The 17,645-nt window shown below is 41.0% G+C and overlaps 1 protein-coding gene across 5 annotated transcripts in view; it reads right to left on the minus strand.

The window, feature by feature from the left end:
* Positions 1 to 17,645, minus strand: part of NRP1 (neuropilin 1) — a 152,801-nt gene that overhangs the window by 132,546 nt on the left and 2,610 nt on the right. For all 5 annotated transcript variants that reach the window (XM_040248375.1, XM_040248373.1, XM_040248377.1 and 2 more), the window contains one exon: positions 14,694 to 14,868. In XM_040248375.1, coding sequence (XP_040104309.1) covers positions 14,694 to 14,868 — 175 coding nt within the window. The remainder of the gene's footprint in view (positions 1 to 14,693; positions 14,869 to 17,645) is intronic.

Consider the following 17,645-nt stretch of genomic DNA (forward strand, 5'->3'; position numbering starts at 1 on the left):
AAAGACATTAAAAATCGTCCACATAAAAAAAAATCTTTAAAGAAAAAAAAGTAAAAAATAACTCATTCACTAAAATAGGCCTGTTAACAGGTAAGATTAAAGTCTAGGTGAAAAAGTGAATGATTCCGTGGAATAAATGTTGCTAAAGTAGAGTTTTAAATGCCAGATACAATTTGGGCGTAGAAAACAGACATAAAGTCCGTGTCTGGGAGGGAAAAAAAGAATAGGCAGAGGCTGTGCTGTAAAAGGCAAGGAGGGTCTGGGCTGAGCTGGGGTAGCTTAGATCTAAGAATGGAGAAGGCGATGGCACCCCAGTCCAGTACTTTTGGAAAATTTTCCAGTACTACCTGGAAAATCCCATGGATGGAGGAGCCTGGTAGGCTGCAGTCCATGGGGTCGCAAAGAGTCGAACACGACTAAGTGACTTCCCTTTCACTTTCATGCATTGGAGAAGGAAATGGCAACCCACTCCAGTGTTCTTGCCTGGAGAATCCCAGGGACGGGGGAACCTGGTGGGCTGCCGTCTATGGGGTCACACAGAGTCTGACACGACTGAAGTGACTTAGCAGTAGCAGCAGATCTAAGAAAGAAGAAAGATGTTGGGGGGCAGTGGGGGCTTGTGTCAAAAGCCAAAGAAAGGCTCAGGGATCAGGGCCAGGCTGAGCAGTCAGAAAAAAACCTCTGGAATTGACTCTTGCGGCACCAGAATTCCCCTGCACAAGCTGAGTCCTGTTATATGGGGAGGGCCTATTATTCCTATGACAGTTTATGGGGAAGCCGACGAACTTTTGGGCCAACCTTATGTTGGAGGCAATAAGAGCTCAGAGCCCAAGGCCCACCCTTCCCACCTCACAGATGAGGAACTGTGGGTGCAGAAAGATGAAACACACCAGCCCACAGGTACTTGGCGGCTGTCACTTCTAGAACTCAGGATCACTGTGGGTTCCCAGAGGTACCACATGCAGAGGACATGCCACCCACCAAGTGAGTCATCATAGGGACCTGTGAGCATGATAACACAGGACAGACGGGCCCAAAAGAGAACATGCGGAGGGCATGATCAGCTGACCCTTCTTCCTCGGCCCCACCTCATCATTCCCCCACCCAGCCCTGGAAATTCTGTTCTCTGGATACAGAGGAACTGGAGATGTGAGAGTGAGGGGGTGCTATGCCTTTCCTGACCAGAGATGTAACAGAAACATCCAGAAACACCCCAAGAGAACTCATGGAAGTTCAGGGCATCAGGAGCCAGAAGGGATGTGAAATCAGCCATGTTGGCAGGCAGGTTTGCTGTCCCAGGGGTGTTCATGCACCTGCTGCTTCTCTGCCCCTTCTCTCTGACACTCACTCATGGTGACACACAGCTTTAAGAAATGCTCAGGAAGCACTGTTACGGTGAGAGCCAGGGGAGCTGCTAAAACCCCTCCCTGTCTGCTTCAGAAAACACCTTGGGCTGCTTCGGTCTGTCTTCTCTCTAGGATCACATCTTTACGTGGCTGCTCAAAGGCACAGCGCTTGCTTTTTACCTGGTGACGTGGACAAACATATCTACACTACTCTGCACGGGACGCATCCCATGCTGCCCTCCCTCATGGAGAAGTTCAAGTTCTACATCTCCCCCAGCAAGCCTGCTGTGAAGTTAGCATGTGCATTTATTGGGGTTGCCAGCTGGAACGAAAGAAGGCTTTAAATTATTTGTGGGAAATTTATGTAAAGGTGGTTTGGATGTGAGCCCAGATATGAATATACAATAGACAAAGTTTACAGAGTTATGACACAACATTCCAAGAGTTGTGGGGATGTCAGAACACACTAGCAATCTGGACTATGCCTGCAAGGTTCAGACGCTGGATGCCTCTAATTCTAAAGCAGATGGTGGAGATGGCTGTGAGACAGAAAGAAGGGCTTCCGGTCAAGCCGTACCTCTGCATATTTTTTTAGATGTAGCTAAAGCTTTAAATTCTAGGCTTTTCAAAGTAGTAGTTTTTAAGAGGAAAAAATGTGAGCTTGATACCACTACCCTGGAAAATAAAGGGTTTACTGTCTCAAGGAAAAGTGTAAGTGTGCATATATCTGATTAAGTTCGAGCTTTTCCTAGGCAGCTGACTCAGTTCTTCGGCGCTAGGTGAACACGCGGAGAAGGACGTCCATCGGCCAATTCAATTCGGCAAATATTAATTGAGCAGCCGCTACAAGCAAAGCACCATGCGAGGTGCTGCCAGGGCTGGCAACCACTCTGTCTCCCCTCTGGAACATCTTCCAAACTAGCCGAGTGAATAGTAGCAGAATACCAATGAGGTGTTAGTTGCTCACTCATGCCTGACTCTTTGAGACCCTGTGGACTGCAGCCCACCAGGCTCCTCTGTCCATGGGATTCTCCAGGCAAGAATACTGGAGTGGGTTGCCATTCCCTTCTCCAGGGGATTGAACCCAGGGATCGAACCTAAGTCTCCTGCCCTGCAGGCAGATTCTTTCCCAACTGAGCTACCAGGGAAGCTGAACACCAATGATTATGACTAAATAGAGGAACTGGAAGGAGCATGAATGCTGCCCAGACATAGCTCTTGGGCGTGTCAAGGACAGAGAACGAGACCATGTTTAATCAGAAGCAGCTTGCAGAAGGAAGCCTCACCGTGACGGAGCCAGGGCACGAGCCACATACTGACAGGGAGATGGAGGTCTGTGTAGGGCATGAACCCCTTGCCCATCTGGGAAGGAAGCAGCCCATGAAAATGCTTGGGGTAGGAAGGCAGGGGTGAGTCTGAAGAACTCCAAGGTGGCCACTTGGGTGGAAGGTGAAAGGGAACCGGAGGAGAAAGGCCTGAGGAGTGGTTGAAAGGGACAGGGTCTCATTTCTAGTTGAATTGACCTCTCAATTCAAGGCTGAGAAGCACGGATGAAACAAGAAGAGAATGGGAAACTCTTGATGTTTCTAAACAGGGGGAGAAGAAGGGAAGCCCGCTCCTGAGGCTAACCCATTGGCACCAGGTAGAGGTTAGCCAGCGTTAGGATTTGAGAGCTAACCAGAGGAACACAACAGAAAAGACAGATGTGGTAGATATTGCAGATATGTGATTTAGAGGCTTTAAACTGATTTGAGGGACAACTAGAAATTAGGAGATGTCCCAGAGTCTCAAGGGTGCATAAGTAGGAAAAGGTAGCAAAGAGTTATTCCTCAGGGAAGGGGTCCACTTTGATGGCTCATTTGGGGCAACAGTCCAGGCAATCAGCATCACCCAGAAACAGTTTGAAAGTCTCAGTCTAATGCTTGGGGGCTTCCCAGGTGGTCCAGTGGTAAAGAACCTGCTTGCCAAGGCAGGAATCACAGAAGATGCAGGTTCTATCCCTGGGTCGGAAAGTTCCCCTGGAGGAGGAAATGGCAACCCACTCCAGTATTCTTGCCTGGAAAATTACATGGACAGAGGAGTCTGGTGGGCTACAGTCCATGGTCTCAAAAAGAATCGGACATGAATGAGCACACAGCACACACACATAATACTTTAGGCCAAATCGAGGTGGACAGAAATCTTGGTAAAATCTGAGCTGAGTGGCTCAAAAAGGCAACTTGGGGAGAAGATATTCGGGGTCAAGTCCAAACCTTGGCAAAGGCCTGTATTCAAAGGTTGGAGGATAAAGAGAAACTAGCCACAACGGGAAGAGGCCAGAGAAGTGGCGATGAAACCAAGATGGCTCAGGGCCATGAGACTCAGGAGAGAAGAAAGCGCTGAGGCTCTGGATCATGTTGTGCAAAGGGTGAAGAAATCTGAACCAAGAAAAGGCCAGTGGTTTGTGGCATGAGACTAGTCATTGGGATCTAAGATTTGAGCAAAAAATTCAGTCAAATGGAGGGGAGAGGAATTAGGCTGGAAAGGGTTTAAGGAGAAAGTGGAGTTCTGGGGTGTAAACACCACATTCAAAGCCCTTGGCAGTCATAGGAAAGAGATGCGAAAGTTTTGTTTGAGGGGTAATAAGTTCAAGAAGTGTTTCTTTTACTCAAGAGTAGAAAGTCCTACAGAATCTACTGGACCCGGGCAGTCTACGTGGTCCCACAAGAAGGGAAGCAAAGCCCTTCTGTTGGACTCCCAGCCAAACACAGCTGTGGTCATTTCAAAGGAAAACAGGGCTGGGGGACCCAGAGAGGCTGCAGACGTCATTTTATCACATACGAGCATTCTTGTGGGCGGAGCGGGCAGAAGAGACCAACAGAGTCATCTCTTCTCAGCTACTATCCTAAGCGCCTTCCTGTGGATGGGCTTTTTCTCGAGGCTACCGAGAACTCCCTCACTTTTGAGAAATCTGTCCTAATCCGACATGGTGGGAGGAGACGGCAAGATGCAAAGGGCGGAGGCCTTTCCCAAGGGAAAGTGGGGATGGTGGGAGGGACCATCAATTTTACAGCATGATTTTCCCTGCTGCTTTTCTGTATGAATTTATAATACAAGATCCATGTAGTTCCCTACTCTTGGACCCAAGCATATGGGCACTATTTGTTTTCTCTGATTGGGAAGAAGGGACAGCCCTGTTGTAATAATCACCATGACATTGGCTCTTGTCTTAAAGGAAAGGCTGATCTCTCATTGGATTGTGTTGAATATATTGGGGTCGCTAAAAAGTTCATTTGAGTAACAGCTTATGGGAAAATCCCAAATGAATGTTTTGGCCAACCCAATGTTTATCAGTTTTCCAACGGCACACCTGGGCAAGGCTTTTTCAAGGCTATGAAAACTTTTATCTAGTTTGTGACAATGAGCATTTTCCCTGAACTCCCTAGAAACCCACTAGATTTTTATTTTCACTTTTAATTTTTTTAAAAAATTGTATTGGAGTACAGTTGATTTAAAATGTTCTAAGTTTCTGATGTACAGCAAAGTGATCATTTATACATGTATGTATATCTACTCTTTAAAAATTTTTTTCCAACATAGATCAGTACAGAGTATTGAGAAGAGTACCTTGTGTTACACAGTAGGTCCTTATTATCTATTTTACCCATAGTACTGTAGATTTTTAGAAGACTGCAATTATGACACATTTAACCAGCCAACTCACTGTAAGAACTGGGAACGCATGTACACCTGTGGTGGATTCATGTCAATCTATGCCAAAACCAATACAGAATTGTAAAGTAAAAATTAAAAATAAATAAATAAATTAAAAAAAAAAAAAAAAAAAAGAACATTCAGAAATTCTTGTTGGCTGAATACACGCTGAGCGTGAGATACCATCTCTATTGTGGAGATGTGCCGTGCTCTTGAAATATTTATAAGTGTCTCCTCCCAAGGATGCAGACTTTATTGTTTACAGTCTGAACTTATTTTAAGGAACAAAACCTGCGGATGCACTTCCCGTTAGAGTAATACCTAGGCTTTATTTAACATATCTCTCTTGTATTCCTAAGATATTTCCACCTACATTATCTCACTCATGCTGTGTTACTGAGTTTGGTAGAGGAAGGAAAGCATTTTGTTTTCTTCAGAAAGAGAAGGAAAAAGATTAGCTGAAGCTGTGTCTAGGTCCACACAGACAATGATGTCGTTCTGTCTTCCTGAGCCATGGTGATTAACACTATCAAAACCATCATATTAATGGTGGTATAACCAAGCCATTAATAGACTGCAACCCGGCCCATAGGACCTGTGTCCTGTCTCACAGATGGGAATGCATGGCAGAGGGGCAATTATAACCCATGTCTTTAATTTTCACCAGAACACTTTTTGATAGGGAGCTGCTAACATGGTCCCCTGACAATCAGAAATCCCCAGCTCATGTTAATGAACTAACACATACAAGGTATGATGCTAACGCAGCTATAGCCTAATGGTTACTCAGCAGTGACCCTAGCCAAGGACAAAGAAATTGGCACTGGAATAAAAAGTAAGGAAAATGCAGAATTTTTTCCTTGGGGGGAACAAAAGGAAAATTCTAATCAGTGCTAACCCCACCCCCCACTTCCCTTAGCATAGTGTCAACAACCTTCACTGAAAAATCAAATTATGGGCTACCCCTTGTAGGTGTCACTACACCTAAAACCAACATGACCCTGAATCAGACCAAGTCAACCTAGTGCCACCAAGTTTTTCTGGGGTTCCACGTCCTTCATTTTCTTTGAGTCAAGAGTGTGTTCTTTTGTCTTTAAATTTAGTACTTCTAATTTTTTAAAGCTTTCTGGCCAAGACTAAGATTCTGACTACATCTTAGGTTTTTACCGTGCCATTTCACTGACCAAGGGTATCATACACAATAGCTGACCAGCTCACAGCATCTAGTGGCTGGAGGGTCAGATGGGGACTTAGAATCATGACTACACTGACTTGCCTTCGCCTGCTCTGGCTGTTCTAAAGAAATATTAGAACTTGAATGGAGAGACATTTAGCATCCTCTTTCAGATGGGACAGGTCGAGCTCTCCATGACACGTCAATCTATCACAGAAGCAACAAGCCATCGCCTCCAACCTGGCCGGCTGCTTGTACAAGTATCTGAACAGATAAAAACAAAATACTCCGGAGCGTCTGTTTCTTCTCAAATCACACTCCTCTGTTTCTCAGAGGAACCCAGGGCCTTGAGCAAACATTCTCTCTTTAACCCTTCCAGTATCACTGTGGCCAACACAAGTATTGACATCTGACAACAGGGAAGCTTTGGAAAAGCAAAACTTTCCCACTATTCGCCTGAGATGAAGCAAATGAGGGGAGTTTGGAAGAGAACCCCGTCTTCTTCCTCCTGGGCTTGTAAGGAGCTGGTATACAGCTGGTATATCCTATGTCCCTTGAATCAATTGTATAAATGGAAACTCTGTGCTGGCTGGTTTCTAGGCTTCAAATAAATGTTATATTTACATGTGTTTTGTGTTTTCGAATTCCATCAACCAAAGGACCCAGAATTTAGATATTCCCCTTCCCCACTCCACTGCGAATTTTATTGCTAAGTTAAGACAAGTTTTGACTCAGTGGAAAGATCGTCAACTGGTTGGAAGTTTCTGTGCACAAGGCTTCACTAAATCTGAACTAAGAGTTTAAAAATTAAGTCCTTCTTCAGAATTAACTGGTTTGTATATAAACTTTCAGGTGTTTCATGGAAGAAAATGGCAGCTAAGTAAAAAGTAATCTAGTAATTTTCATGTGAATTTTCTCATTCTAAAAGTATATCCCAAGCCCCTTTGATCACAAAGATGGAAAGGTGTTTGGGGCAACAGCTGAGCATTTGGGCTCAGTTTATCTAACTTCTCTAAGTGCCAGTACTATCATCTGCAAAATGGGCACGCAAAGATTGAGACAGGGACTTCCTTTGTGGTCCAATAGTTAAGACTTCGCCTTCCAATGGATGGGGTGTGGGTTTGACCCCTGGTAGGGGAGCTAAGATCCCACATGCCTCCTAGACAAAAAACCAAAACAGAAATGATATTGTAACAAATTCAATAAAGACTTTAAAAATGGTACACATCAAAAAAAAAAAGTCTTAAAAAAAAGATTGAGTGAGATGAAGCCTAGGGTGTTTAGAAAGCTTATGGCAGCCACAGAAGACCCAACAACAAGAACATGATGACCCCTTTGTAAACACTCTACTGATTATTTAAATTAAAGGAGAAAAAAACATGTTGCACATAAATATGATACAAGATGTGTACAATACAGACCTGGGCTTGACGAGGAGAAAAACTATTTTAGAAGCAATGGAATGGCCAGAAGCCAGTTGTTTTTTTGTTTTTGTTTTCTCTCTCTCTCTGTGCTGCTGCAAAATTGAGTAGAATTCTGAATGAAAGCAGTTCATTTTCTAAGCTATCTGTAAATACTAAATGATTTCAACCATAAGCCATCATAATGTGTTTGGCGTGCTTCACAGCCAGTCTGAGAGTTACCTCGACCTCTTATCATCCTAACTGACCTGGATACTGGACACAGTTCAATTAACCAGAGAAGAGCAGGAAAAATGTTCTTTGGAGGTGCTATGTTCTGCCAACTGACTGACTCCTACAATCAGGATTGATTACAAACAGCCAATTAAGACGAATTTGGAACCTGATCTGAACACTAATCTTGTCTCTTATTTTTCTTTAGGCTTAATGATCAGCCTTGATGAATCCTACAATGGCCATTAGTTAAGTTCATTTTATAGCCTTCCTCACAGCACACACACGCATATGTTTGTGTGTGTGCTTCTGCCGAAGGATGTCAGCATGCATGCAAGTATCAAGTTTTACGCTGGAAGGGAAGGAGCTGAGAATACGCATGCTGGTTGAAGGCATATGTCTCCCTTGGATCGATTCTGAAGTGCCTCCTCCCTAAAGTGAGATCTGGTTGGAAATGCCATGCACATGTTGATTCAATTTGATAAGATTTCAACTAATCTTCTCTTTTAGCTTCTCATAAAGGTTGCTTCTTCCAAATTACAGAAATGCCCCCCGCCCCCGGACAACCTAGTAATAGTCAAAATTCATTATGATCCAATGTGATTGCTCATAGGAAGAAATAATAAAGGAAATTAATTTTATTAAACACGTGGGGTTCTGTTCAAATTAAATCAGTGCTAATGGAGAAAGAAATCAAAAGGCAGAAAGTAGATAATTACCTGCCTGTGCAGCAAACAAGAATGCGGCAGGTGGTAGCAGCAACACTGACCTCCACTGTTCTGAGAAGAGTTCATTTTTACCCACTCAATAGTATTTTAATTGAATTTAGTTTGGTGGTGGTGCCTCTCATATTGCCCATATTGGGAAATTACTTGAGACCAAAATCGACAATGAAAAGATGAGGGAAAATAAAGCAAAGAAAGATCATTCTGAATTTCCCTTGCATAAAAATCAGGCTCCAGACCAACAGTTTTGTGCTTCTTTTAACATAACCATAGTAAAGCAATAAATATATTTCTACAATTGTCGTTAAAAAAATATAAGAAAAATGCTTCAATTGTACTTTCTGATTAGAACAGTACACATTTTTTTTTCTATCCCCATTCCAAAGAATATGACTATTTTCAAAGGATGGTACATACAGACTTCAAGACTATTGTTGAGTTTTGTCTGATTTTGAAATTTATAAAAATGGAATCACACAAGTCAGGACAGCAGTAGCCTTTGAGGCCAAAGGTCAGAGACTGAAAGTGGACAGAAGGTGGCCTCTTACTAAGAAGCTGGGAAATGTTTGCTCTGATTCGGTTTATATGAATATGCTCCCGTTGTAAAATTGCATCAAATGTTACTTTGTATATTTTTCTAGATAGAGATTATGATTTAATAGACTTTCATATTTCACATAGAAAAAAAGAGACGTACTTTGGCAGAAAATACCCACTGTTTTCCATAAAAATAAGGTCTTTGTTTGATTTGGTCTAAGTGATGCTCAAAAACCCAAGACTAGGACTAGGGAGAACACCCATGCCTCAGATACAAAAAACTCCCTAATCAGGATAAATACTTTAATGCAATTCTAAAAAACAAAAATTAATACAAAAATCTATGCCAAACAAACCAAATATCAAGCAAAAAATATTACTTAGGGAAACCAAAATGGAACTTAGAGTTTCCTATAAATGACAAAGTAACCATTGTATAATTACATTTTCAGGAATAATCATATTTAAGGAACTAAGGGCAGATTAATTTTCCTTCAGTGAGTTTATATTCTATGAAAATAAATGGTGTTTCAAAGTTTATAACAACTTAGGAAATTTTAAAAGTGTATCAGAGATACAATGTGTGATTTATTCCAACAAATCCCCAAACTTGAATATTATCACTGTTTAACTAAGGTCTATTGTGTCTAAATTTCATATGAAGTTACTAGACTGAAATCTTCCTTTGTGTTGAATTAAGAAAAAGACACTGAATTCTTGACTACAGAAGACAGAGACTACAAATCTAAATTGTAGATAGAAAAGCTTCTGTGGGTAATTAGTCTGGTGTCTTGATGCAACCCTACAAAACAGCCCTGACAAATCAGGCAGCGAAGTCAGGAACTTGTCACTCAGAAGACCTCACTTCTCGCCCATCACCGCCACTTTTTCAGGCTCTTTCTGGAGCTTCACATTCATTTTCTTAATGTTTTTAACCCAATGTCTGTGAAATTTTTATTGCTCCCCAGATGACGACATCTGATCTGAATGTAACCACACACCTCTTTGCTCAGCAGTATTTGTCACAAACCATTATAAATTATCATGCTGATAGTTTGCATTGCTGGGAAACCGGAAAAACGCCATAAATTCTAACTACTGTATCAATGACATTCTTGTTTATTATGCAGATATAAAGTTTTATGAGAGTCAAGATGTCCGCTTTACCACTGAAGGAAACCCCAGTGGAGTAAGACCCAACCAGCTCAATGTGAATATTGAACGCCATTTTCAGTGCACAATGAACACTGCTGTCTGACACACACTCAGCAGGTGGCTTTTCCTTTCTTCTCTGCTTTTAGCTCCACTTTGACACTTCACAAGCATGGAGGAGTTTGCTGGTGCAAAAGAGAGAAATCGGATTCCTCTTTTTCCCTCAATGTCTTCTTCTCCACTCGGAACATTCTCTAGCCTCCTCTAGTATCAACATTACAGTAAAACCAGGCAGTTTATTTACCTAGAAATCCCAGCACAAGGTTAGCCCCAAGACAGATGCTCTCTGGCTCCATGGATGGACTGATACCACACCTTGTTCAGTGAAAGCATTCAGGAAGTTCTGATATTATATTTTTGATGCTTATTTGCAATGAAGCCTGATTCAGGGGTGGCCTACACATAGATGGTTGATTTTTAAAGCTACCAAACACAACTTGGACATTTTCCTAAAGGAACTATCCCCCCTTGATATCCACTGTAAAAAAACCTTTTTGCAAAGTTAGCATAAGTTAATTATGTACTGGGCCAGACTTGGCATTCTTCACAAGAAAAGTTGTATACATTTCACTGCGTGGTTAAAATTATGAGAGGATATCTTCATTTCACGATAAAGAAAACCAAAAAATAAAAAGCAAAATAAAAATATTTTTCCTACCAGAACTTGTCTATTTAATTATTTATTTATCCCTACGCTGTAAGAAACAACTGTCTACTTGGGTCTCCAGGATATTTTTGCCACAAGCGGACACGTGAAGGAATTGATTTCTTGAGCTTTCTTTCCCATTGTGAAAGTTGACTATTCAAATACTGACAGTTTCAAGGGAAATGCAAAGTGTATTATATGCAGATGATCCCACTACTGGATCAGTATATTTAGTTTGCCTAGCTTCCTAAATCTGAGTGTTCTAATAATCACCAAGTTCTTAAAGATACTTTGATAATATAACTGCTTCTGAGGGGAGTTTCTAAAGTGAAAGTTTCACTTTTCAAAGGGCTTTCATATCCAATACCCTATTTTATCTTACGAGAATATGGTACAGCAAGTCCTCCTGCCTGGTGTTAGATACAGCTGAAACAGGGAAAGACGTTAAGCAACTCACATAATACAAACAACTTGTTCTTAACAGACACGATCACTAAGAGCTTACCAGTTCTCTGAACGTGATGTGTCATCTCAATTACATTTTTGGAAGTCACTTATTGTAAACAAAAGAATTCCACAGTCCACCAAAACTCTGTCATTTACTATAAATAAAACAAGCCCACAATCCATCAAAACCCCCAAATCTATATTTTTGCACATCCCACATAAAGTTTGGAAGTCTATGAATTTCTTCTGACAGGAGTTTCTCACAGGAATGCTTTCCATTCCTCTAGAGAATTATAATCCCCTATAGATTTTAAAGTGTGGACTCTTCTCACAGTCTTTACCAAAGGAGAAAAGAATTGTGCCGCATTTGTTGAATTTTCAACTGCAAACTTCAGCAATAACCAGGAGTCATGTGGACTGGTCGGGGAAGACAGTGATGGCAAATGTCCTAAGTTGGTCTTCCTATATCATTTTGGGACCTTCTATTGATAAAATGTCAGGCAGCAACACTTGAAAACAGGGCGCAGATGTATTCTCCAGGACCATAATCTCCACTGACTATAGCAGGCTAAATACATCAGCCTTCAAGACTGGTCAGGAGATGGCTTCTTCACAGAGAACAAATCCTCACTTACTACAATTAAGAAACCACCTTACTCTGAAGCATTAAAACACAAAACTCACCATCATAATTCCAGAAACAGTCTTATTGGCCAGTTTCTTGCTGATATCATTTAAATGGTCCTTTACTCTGAGTTATAGTGATCCCCTTTTCTTGTTATCTTTAAAAAACGAAACTAACAAAAAAAGCTGCCCCCTGCTCCCACCATGCTCGACCTCACATCATGATATGGCAGATAATTATTTAAGGTCTGCTATGTGCCAGATTCCCTAGAGGGGAAGGTTCCCCTGGAGGAGAGCATGGCAGTGTTCCTGCCTGGAGAATCCCATGGACAGAGGAGCCTGGTGGGCTACAGTCCATGGGGTCACACACAGTCAGGTATGACTGAAGCGACTTAGCATGCACACATGTGCCAGATGCTTATAAACACTTGCCATACCTTAATTCATGCAACTGGCTCCCCCTCCTTACACTCCTGTGCAGTTGGGTGTTGGAGCCAGCTCACACCAACTCATGAGAATCAAATGTGCACGTCTCTTTGCAAATCTGTGCATAGTGACACACTGAGTGGTTTGAAATCGGCCGTGGAGAGAAAATTTTCACTACAGAAATTGGTAAATACCACAGATCCAGATTTGACCCATCCCCTCCTCAAATCCAGTTGCTAACATTGACCAGCACACAACTTCAAATATTCTGAATTCTTTATTAAATGACACACATATATGGTTGAGACTCTCAGATCAGAAATCAGCAAACATGAGTTTCCTAGAATCTAATAGCACCTTATTTTGAGGAATAATGCTATTACTTGAGTATGTTTTACCAGAGTTTCCTAAAAATATCTCCTATAGCAGCTCCTTGTTGTTGCTTACTCACTAAGTCACTTCCAATTCTTTTGCGACACCATAGACTATAGCCCACCAGGCTACTCTGTCTATGGGATTTCCCAGGCCAAGAATACTGGAGTGGGTTACCGTTTCCTTCTCCAGGGGATCATCCCAACCCAGGGCTCAAACTCAAGTCTCCTGTATTGGCAGATGGATTCTTTAACACTGAACCACCAGGGAAGCCCCCTCTAGCAGTTTAAGTATTGTCAAGTTGCAAAAACATAACACAAAACAAAATAAATGAAATGAAAAATAAATCTTCAGGTTGTCTCAGCAATGCACATTGTAAAAACCACCATACAGAATATTGGCTTAAAAAAAGAGAGAATGAATTTCCCGTTTCCAAGAAGTTACTGGAACACTTTATTAATGGCAGCTTTCACACAAGATTAAAAAGTCAATATAATGCCCTGAAGCACTTCTGAATCACAGAACAAAGATTAAATCGAAATTGGCATAATTTTACTGTAGTGTCTGCTGATTATTTGGAAATTGATCAACAGCACATGAATGTATGCTAATTCTCCAGGCACCAGATGTTGAATTAACCAGATGATGTCATTTCCCTGGCCATGAAAAACTAGTTTACCCCCAGAATCCAACAGGTTCTGGAGGACTTCCGACAGGTGGGAATATTTTCATACTATTCTATTCTTCTCTACAAGGGTTATTATATGTTTGTAAAGAAAATATTTTAAATAATGAATTTGGCTGCATAATAATGTTATCCAGTGGAAATAGTAGTCTACACGGTATATAGTTATATCAAACAGACTCATTTTAAAACTTGGGAAAACCTATCAGTCCTTGAGAAACACTTTAGAAGTGAGATTAAAATGTCTAAACGTCATTAGAGGTTGATACTCAGGCTCAGGTCTCTGGAGAATACACAGCATGGTAGAACCGGATGAGGTAGACAAGACAGAGCCAGGTTGTCTGCTGGATGTCCAGTGAGAAAAGCAAATTTGGACCCAAGTGGGACTGCTGCCTGCATTGTTAAAACATACTTTCCAACTGTGGAAAGCAAAACTTACACACAATTCTTTCATACAAAGTGAGGATTTATAATTTATTCTGTTTCTCTACTGATAATGTTTCTATAATAATGAAACCTGGCATAAATTGATTATTAGTAACTTAACCACTGAAAGAGACAGGAAGGCTAAAGCACATGAACAAACATTATATTATTGTGAATTAACAATTTTTTAGCATTTTTCATAAGAGACTTGCAATCATTAATCTACTATAAAAGTCCTTCATTAGACTTATCCTATATGCCTTGTTTTTTTTCCCCCAATGACAGTTTGCTTTGGTGATGTCAAACTCAGTAAGATAAACACAGTTCTTCGATCACAAAATATGCCCCAGATTTGTTCAAAAAAACCCAACCTCACCATCTGCCAATGCACTGCATGTTAGAGACTCACAATATTTAATAAAAAGCAAGAGGTTGGGTTTCTAATTCTTTGCCTTTCCAGGAAAAAAAGAAACCTAAATACACTTTTCTTAACACAAGTTCCTCAACCAAAAGTGCTAACAAGAAAAAGACTATGAGAGATTACACATTTAAATATAATCTCCCTGGTTTAGGGAACTCAGAAATCACTTAACATAATTTAATTTCCATACCATTGACACAGGATCTGGCCTAGATCGGAATTCCTCCTGGATCCATTTACATCTTAGACAGTTCACAGACTTCCCCCATAACACCCGTGCCCACTAGATGGTGCTGTGGTGCCCTGTTCAAACATGTTCACTTACTTGCAGTCTCTGTCTTCCAAATCGAAGTGAGGGTTGAAGTTAATCATAATTCTCTGGTATGGGTCCGGAGCCTGAATCAGCCATTCACATTTTTCACTTGGGTGATAAGAGTGAGGATAACCAGGAGATGTAAGGTACCCAGGGCTTTCAATTTTTATAGTATCGCCACACTTATCTGCAATAAAATTAACATTTTAGTACTAGATGGTTCCCTGTACAACCAGTTACGTATTCTAGTTTAACATATCAATGACAGGTTATTAAACATTCCATAAGTTTTTAAGGGGAGCTCCAAGAGGTGCCTGCAGGTCCTTCAGGTGGCGCTGATAGCAACATGCTTCCAAAAAAGGCTCTTTGATCTCAGGAAGTTGGTTCAGGAGAACTTAGAGCTGAAAGGGCTCCATCCCCACCTCCCACAAAGTTCCCTCCCAAGAAAAAGGTCTTCCAGCATTAAAAACATTAAGTCCTCAATGGATGTTAACATGGTCCCCAGGGAGCTTCTGCTAGACTTAATTATACCCCCAGAAGTGTAATCACATTAAGTAGCAAGTTCTAAGTGAAGGTGACTAAAAGATACTATTCGACCCCTTGTGTTGCTGTTTGATAAGCCTGGTCTGTGTCATTGATCAGTGGGCATTGTCATCCAGGACTTCAACTGGCTTAAAGCCAAACCCTTTTTGTTGTTGTCTTATCTGCCTGTAAATCTAAGTGATTTTGAGTTATCTCTGGTCTTTGAGATCCAGAGCATCAGGGAACAAAGTAGATGTGGTGAAGCAGAAATAATTCAGCTCTACTGCTCCGAGGAAAGTTGCTCAGTTTTGGAGACCAGATCAAAGTAACTGGGCAGAAAGAAAAATAAATAGCTACACAGATTAATTCTAATTACCTACATGTTGGAAAAACCTCCCCCACATGGAGGTCTGGGTATCACAGATAGTGATCTATACCCTCACATTTTAGAAAAGGTGAGCTAACTACTTTTGACCTTCCTTTAAAAAAAAAAACAATAAAACCCAAACCTGAAGTGATTCACTGAGAGCCAAAGAAACCAGTCTTTGGGCAGCTTTATTGTTCAGTATGGACCCTCACTGTCACTTGTTATGATGGATTTCATATTAGAGAGTCTCAGCCTGAAAGGCTGCCGCATTTATTGATGCTTAATTTTGAGCAATAAAAATTCGGTGCATAAGCTATGTAAGAGGAACAGGTATGAAAGCAGTGAAACATATAAGCCTATCAATCACAAATTTTCAGTAATGGTATATATAGATTTTAATATTGCATCTAATAGATTCCCTGTGGAAAAAGAATGGCATTCTTTGCTCTCAGCATGAATTTATAAATCTACAGAATTTTATTACAGGAAAACCAGGTCAAATGGAAATGAAAGATGAAGTGCACATCAAAAATGCATAAAGCTACATGCATTACAGAAATCATTTCCCATAAATTAAAAGAGAAGACAATATAAATTACTTTGTTTTTCTCAGTTGCTAGATGTTTCTGACTTTGTTTCTTAGACTGTTGGGGGGCGGGGGTAGCCTTATAAGGGTTTCCTCTGCCTTAGCTTTTAGAAGCTTAAGGTTTGCCAAGAAGAAATGGTGTTGTAACTGGAGTTCAGAATCTCCGCTAATGATCATACTGGACTCTGTTATGTTATTCTGCAGAGGCTCTTGCATTATTTTAAATGTGCAGAAAACTTGGAAAGCAACCCCATCTCATTAAGTCTCCTCCAGCTCTGTACAAACATCATGGCAGTGTCTGGCATCTGTTAAGGAGTGAAATAAAACAGCACTGCTTGTAGCCACTCGACAGAGTCACTTCAGAAGACATTTAGGTGGACTCAGTACCACACCAGAGCTCTTTAATCTGTGACTTCTGAGAAAGTGACAGTGTAATAAGATAATGTGGACTCCTAGACTCCCTGGCTCTGTTAAATCTCTCTAACACTTGATTAAGAACGAGCAGTTTCTAATGATTCTGGACCATTAGTCCTAAATAAGGTTAATGAATTAATTTAGCAGACACTGGTACTCCAAGGAGGTGGACATGGCTGGGAAAGGTCTGCTGAGCTAGAGGCATTAACTGGCTTTGGTCACTGTTAAGTATAGCAACATAGGTTTAACCAGTCAAGTCACTGATTGCAGCTTAGGGTCTCAGCATTCCCCAGATTTCTGCTAAGAAAACTGGGAAGTATGTGTATCTCTCATGTATGTATATACACACACATATGCACACATACACACAGACATACATATGGAGTTCACAGCCTAAAGTCTGAAAGCTTATTGGCATTGGATTTCAAATCCATCCTATGAACACCCGCCACCCTGGAAGCAGATGTTGTTACTGTAATTTCTAAAGTCTAACCACTGGAGCTCATTCAACTGGAGGTGAGTGTTATTTCATTCCCTGCCAGACTAGAGAAGGATGCCATCATCTGAGGTTCATTAATAAATTGAACTCTACATTCACAATTGTATGTGTTTTGCTTCCAAGCATATCTTTTAGAACACTGCTTGGTAGCTGCTGGGGAAATCTATTGCTTCAATCACGAAACCTCTAAAAAGCATATTAGAGAGATTAACGCCCATCATAAAGATGTGATTTAAATTCCTCTCGGTATGAACCCCTCCACTTGTGGTCTCTTATTAAAACAATATACCACCAGTAAGTAGCGGATGGGCTTAATTACTCTGATTGAAATCTAAGCCAGGCTAAAGTAAATATTTGATAATTAGTTAATAATAATTGCTGAAGACTTACTGTAAAGATAATGTCACCCGCCCCCTTGCTTCCACCTACTTTACAGTGTAAGTTGAACATGCCTACAACCAGATCTCATTTTAAAACACATTATTTACGTTACAGGATACTGCTTCTAACCCAGTACGGTCTTCCATTTACTTAACACTGAGTGGTTTTAAAAGCTAAGTGGAAGCTGCAACTAGG

This window comes from Oryx dammah, unplaced genomic scaffold, assembly GCF_014754425.2.
Source record: "Oryx dammah isolate SB20612 unplaced genomic scaffold, SCBI_Odam_1.1 HiC_scaffold_10, whole genome shotgun sequence".
In the NCBI taxonomy this organism is placed as follows: domain Eukaryota; kingdom Metazoa; phylum Chordata; class Mammalia; order Artiodactyla; family Bovidae; genus Oryx; species Oryx dammah.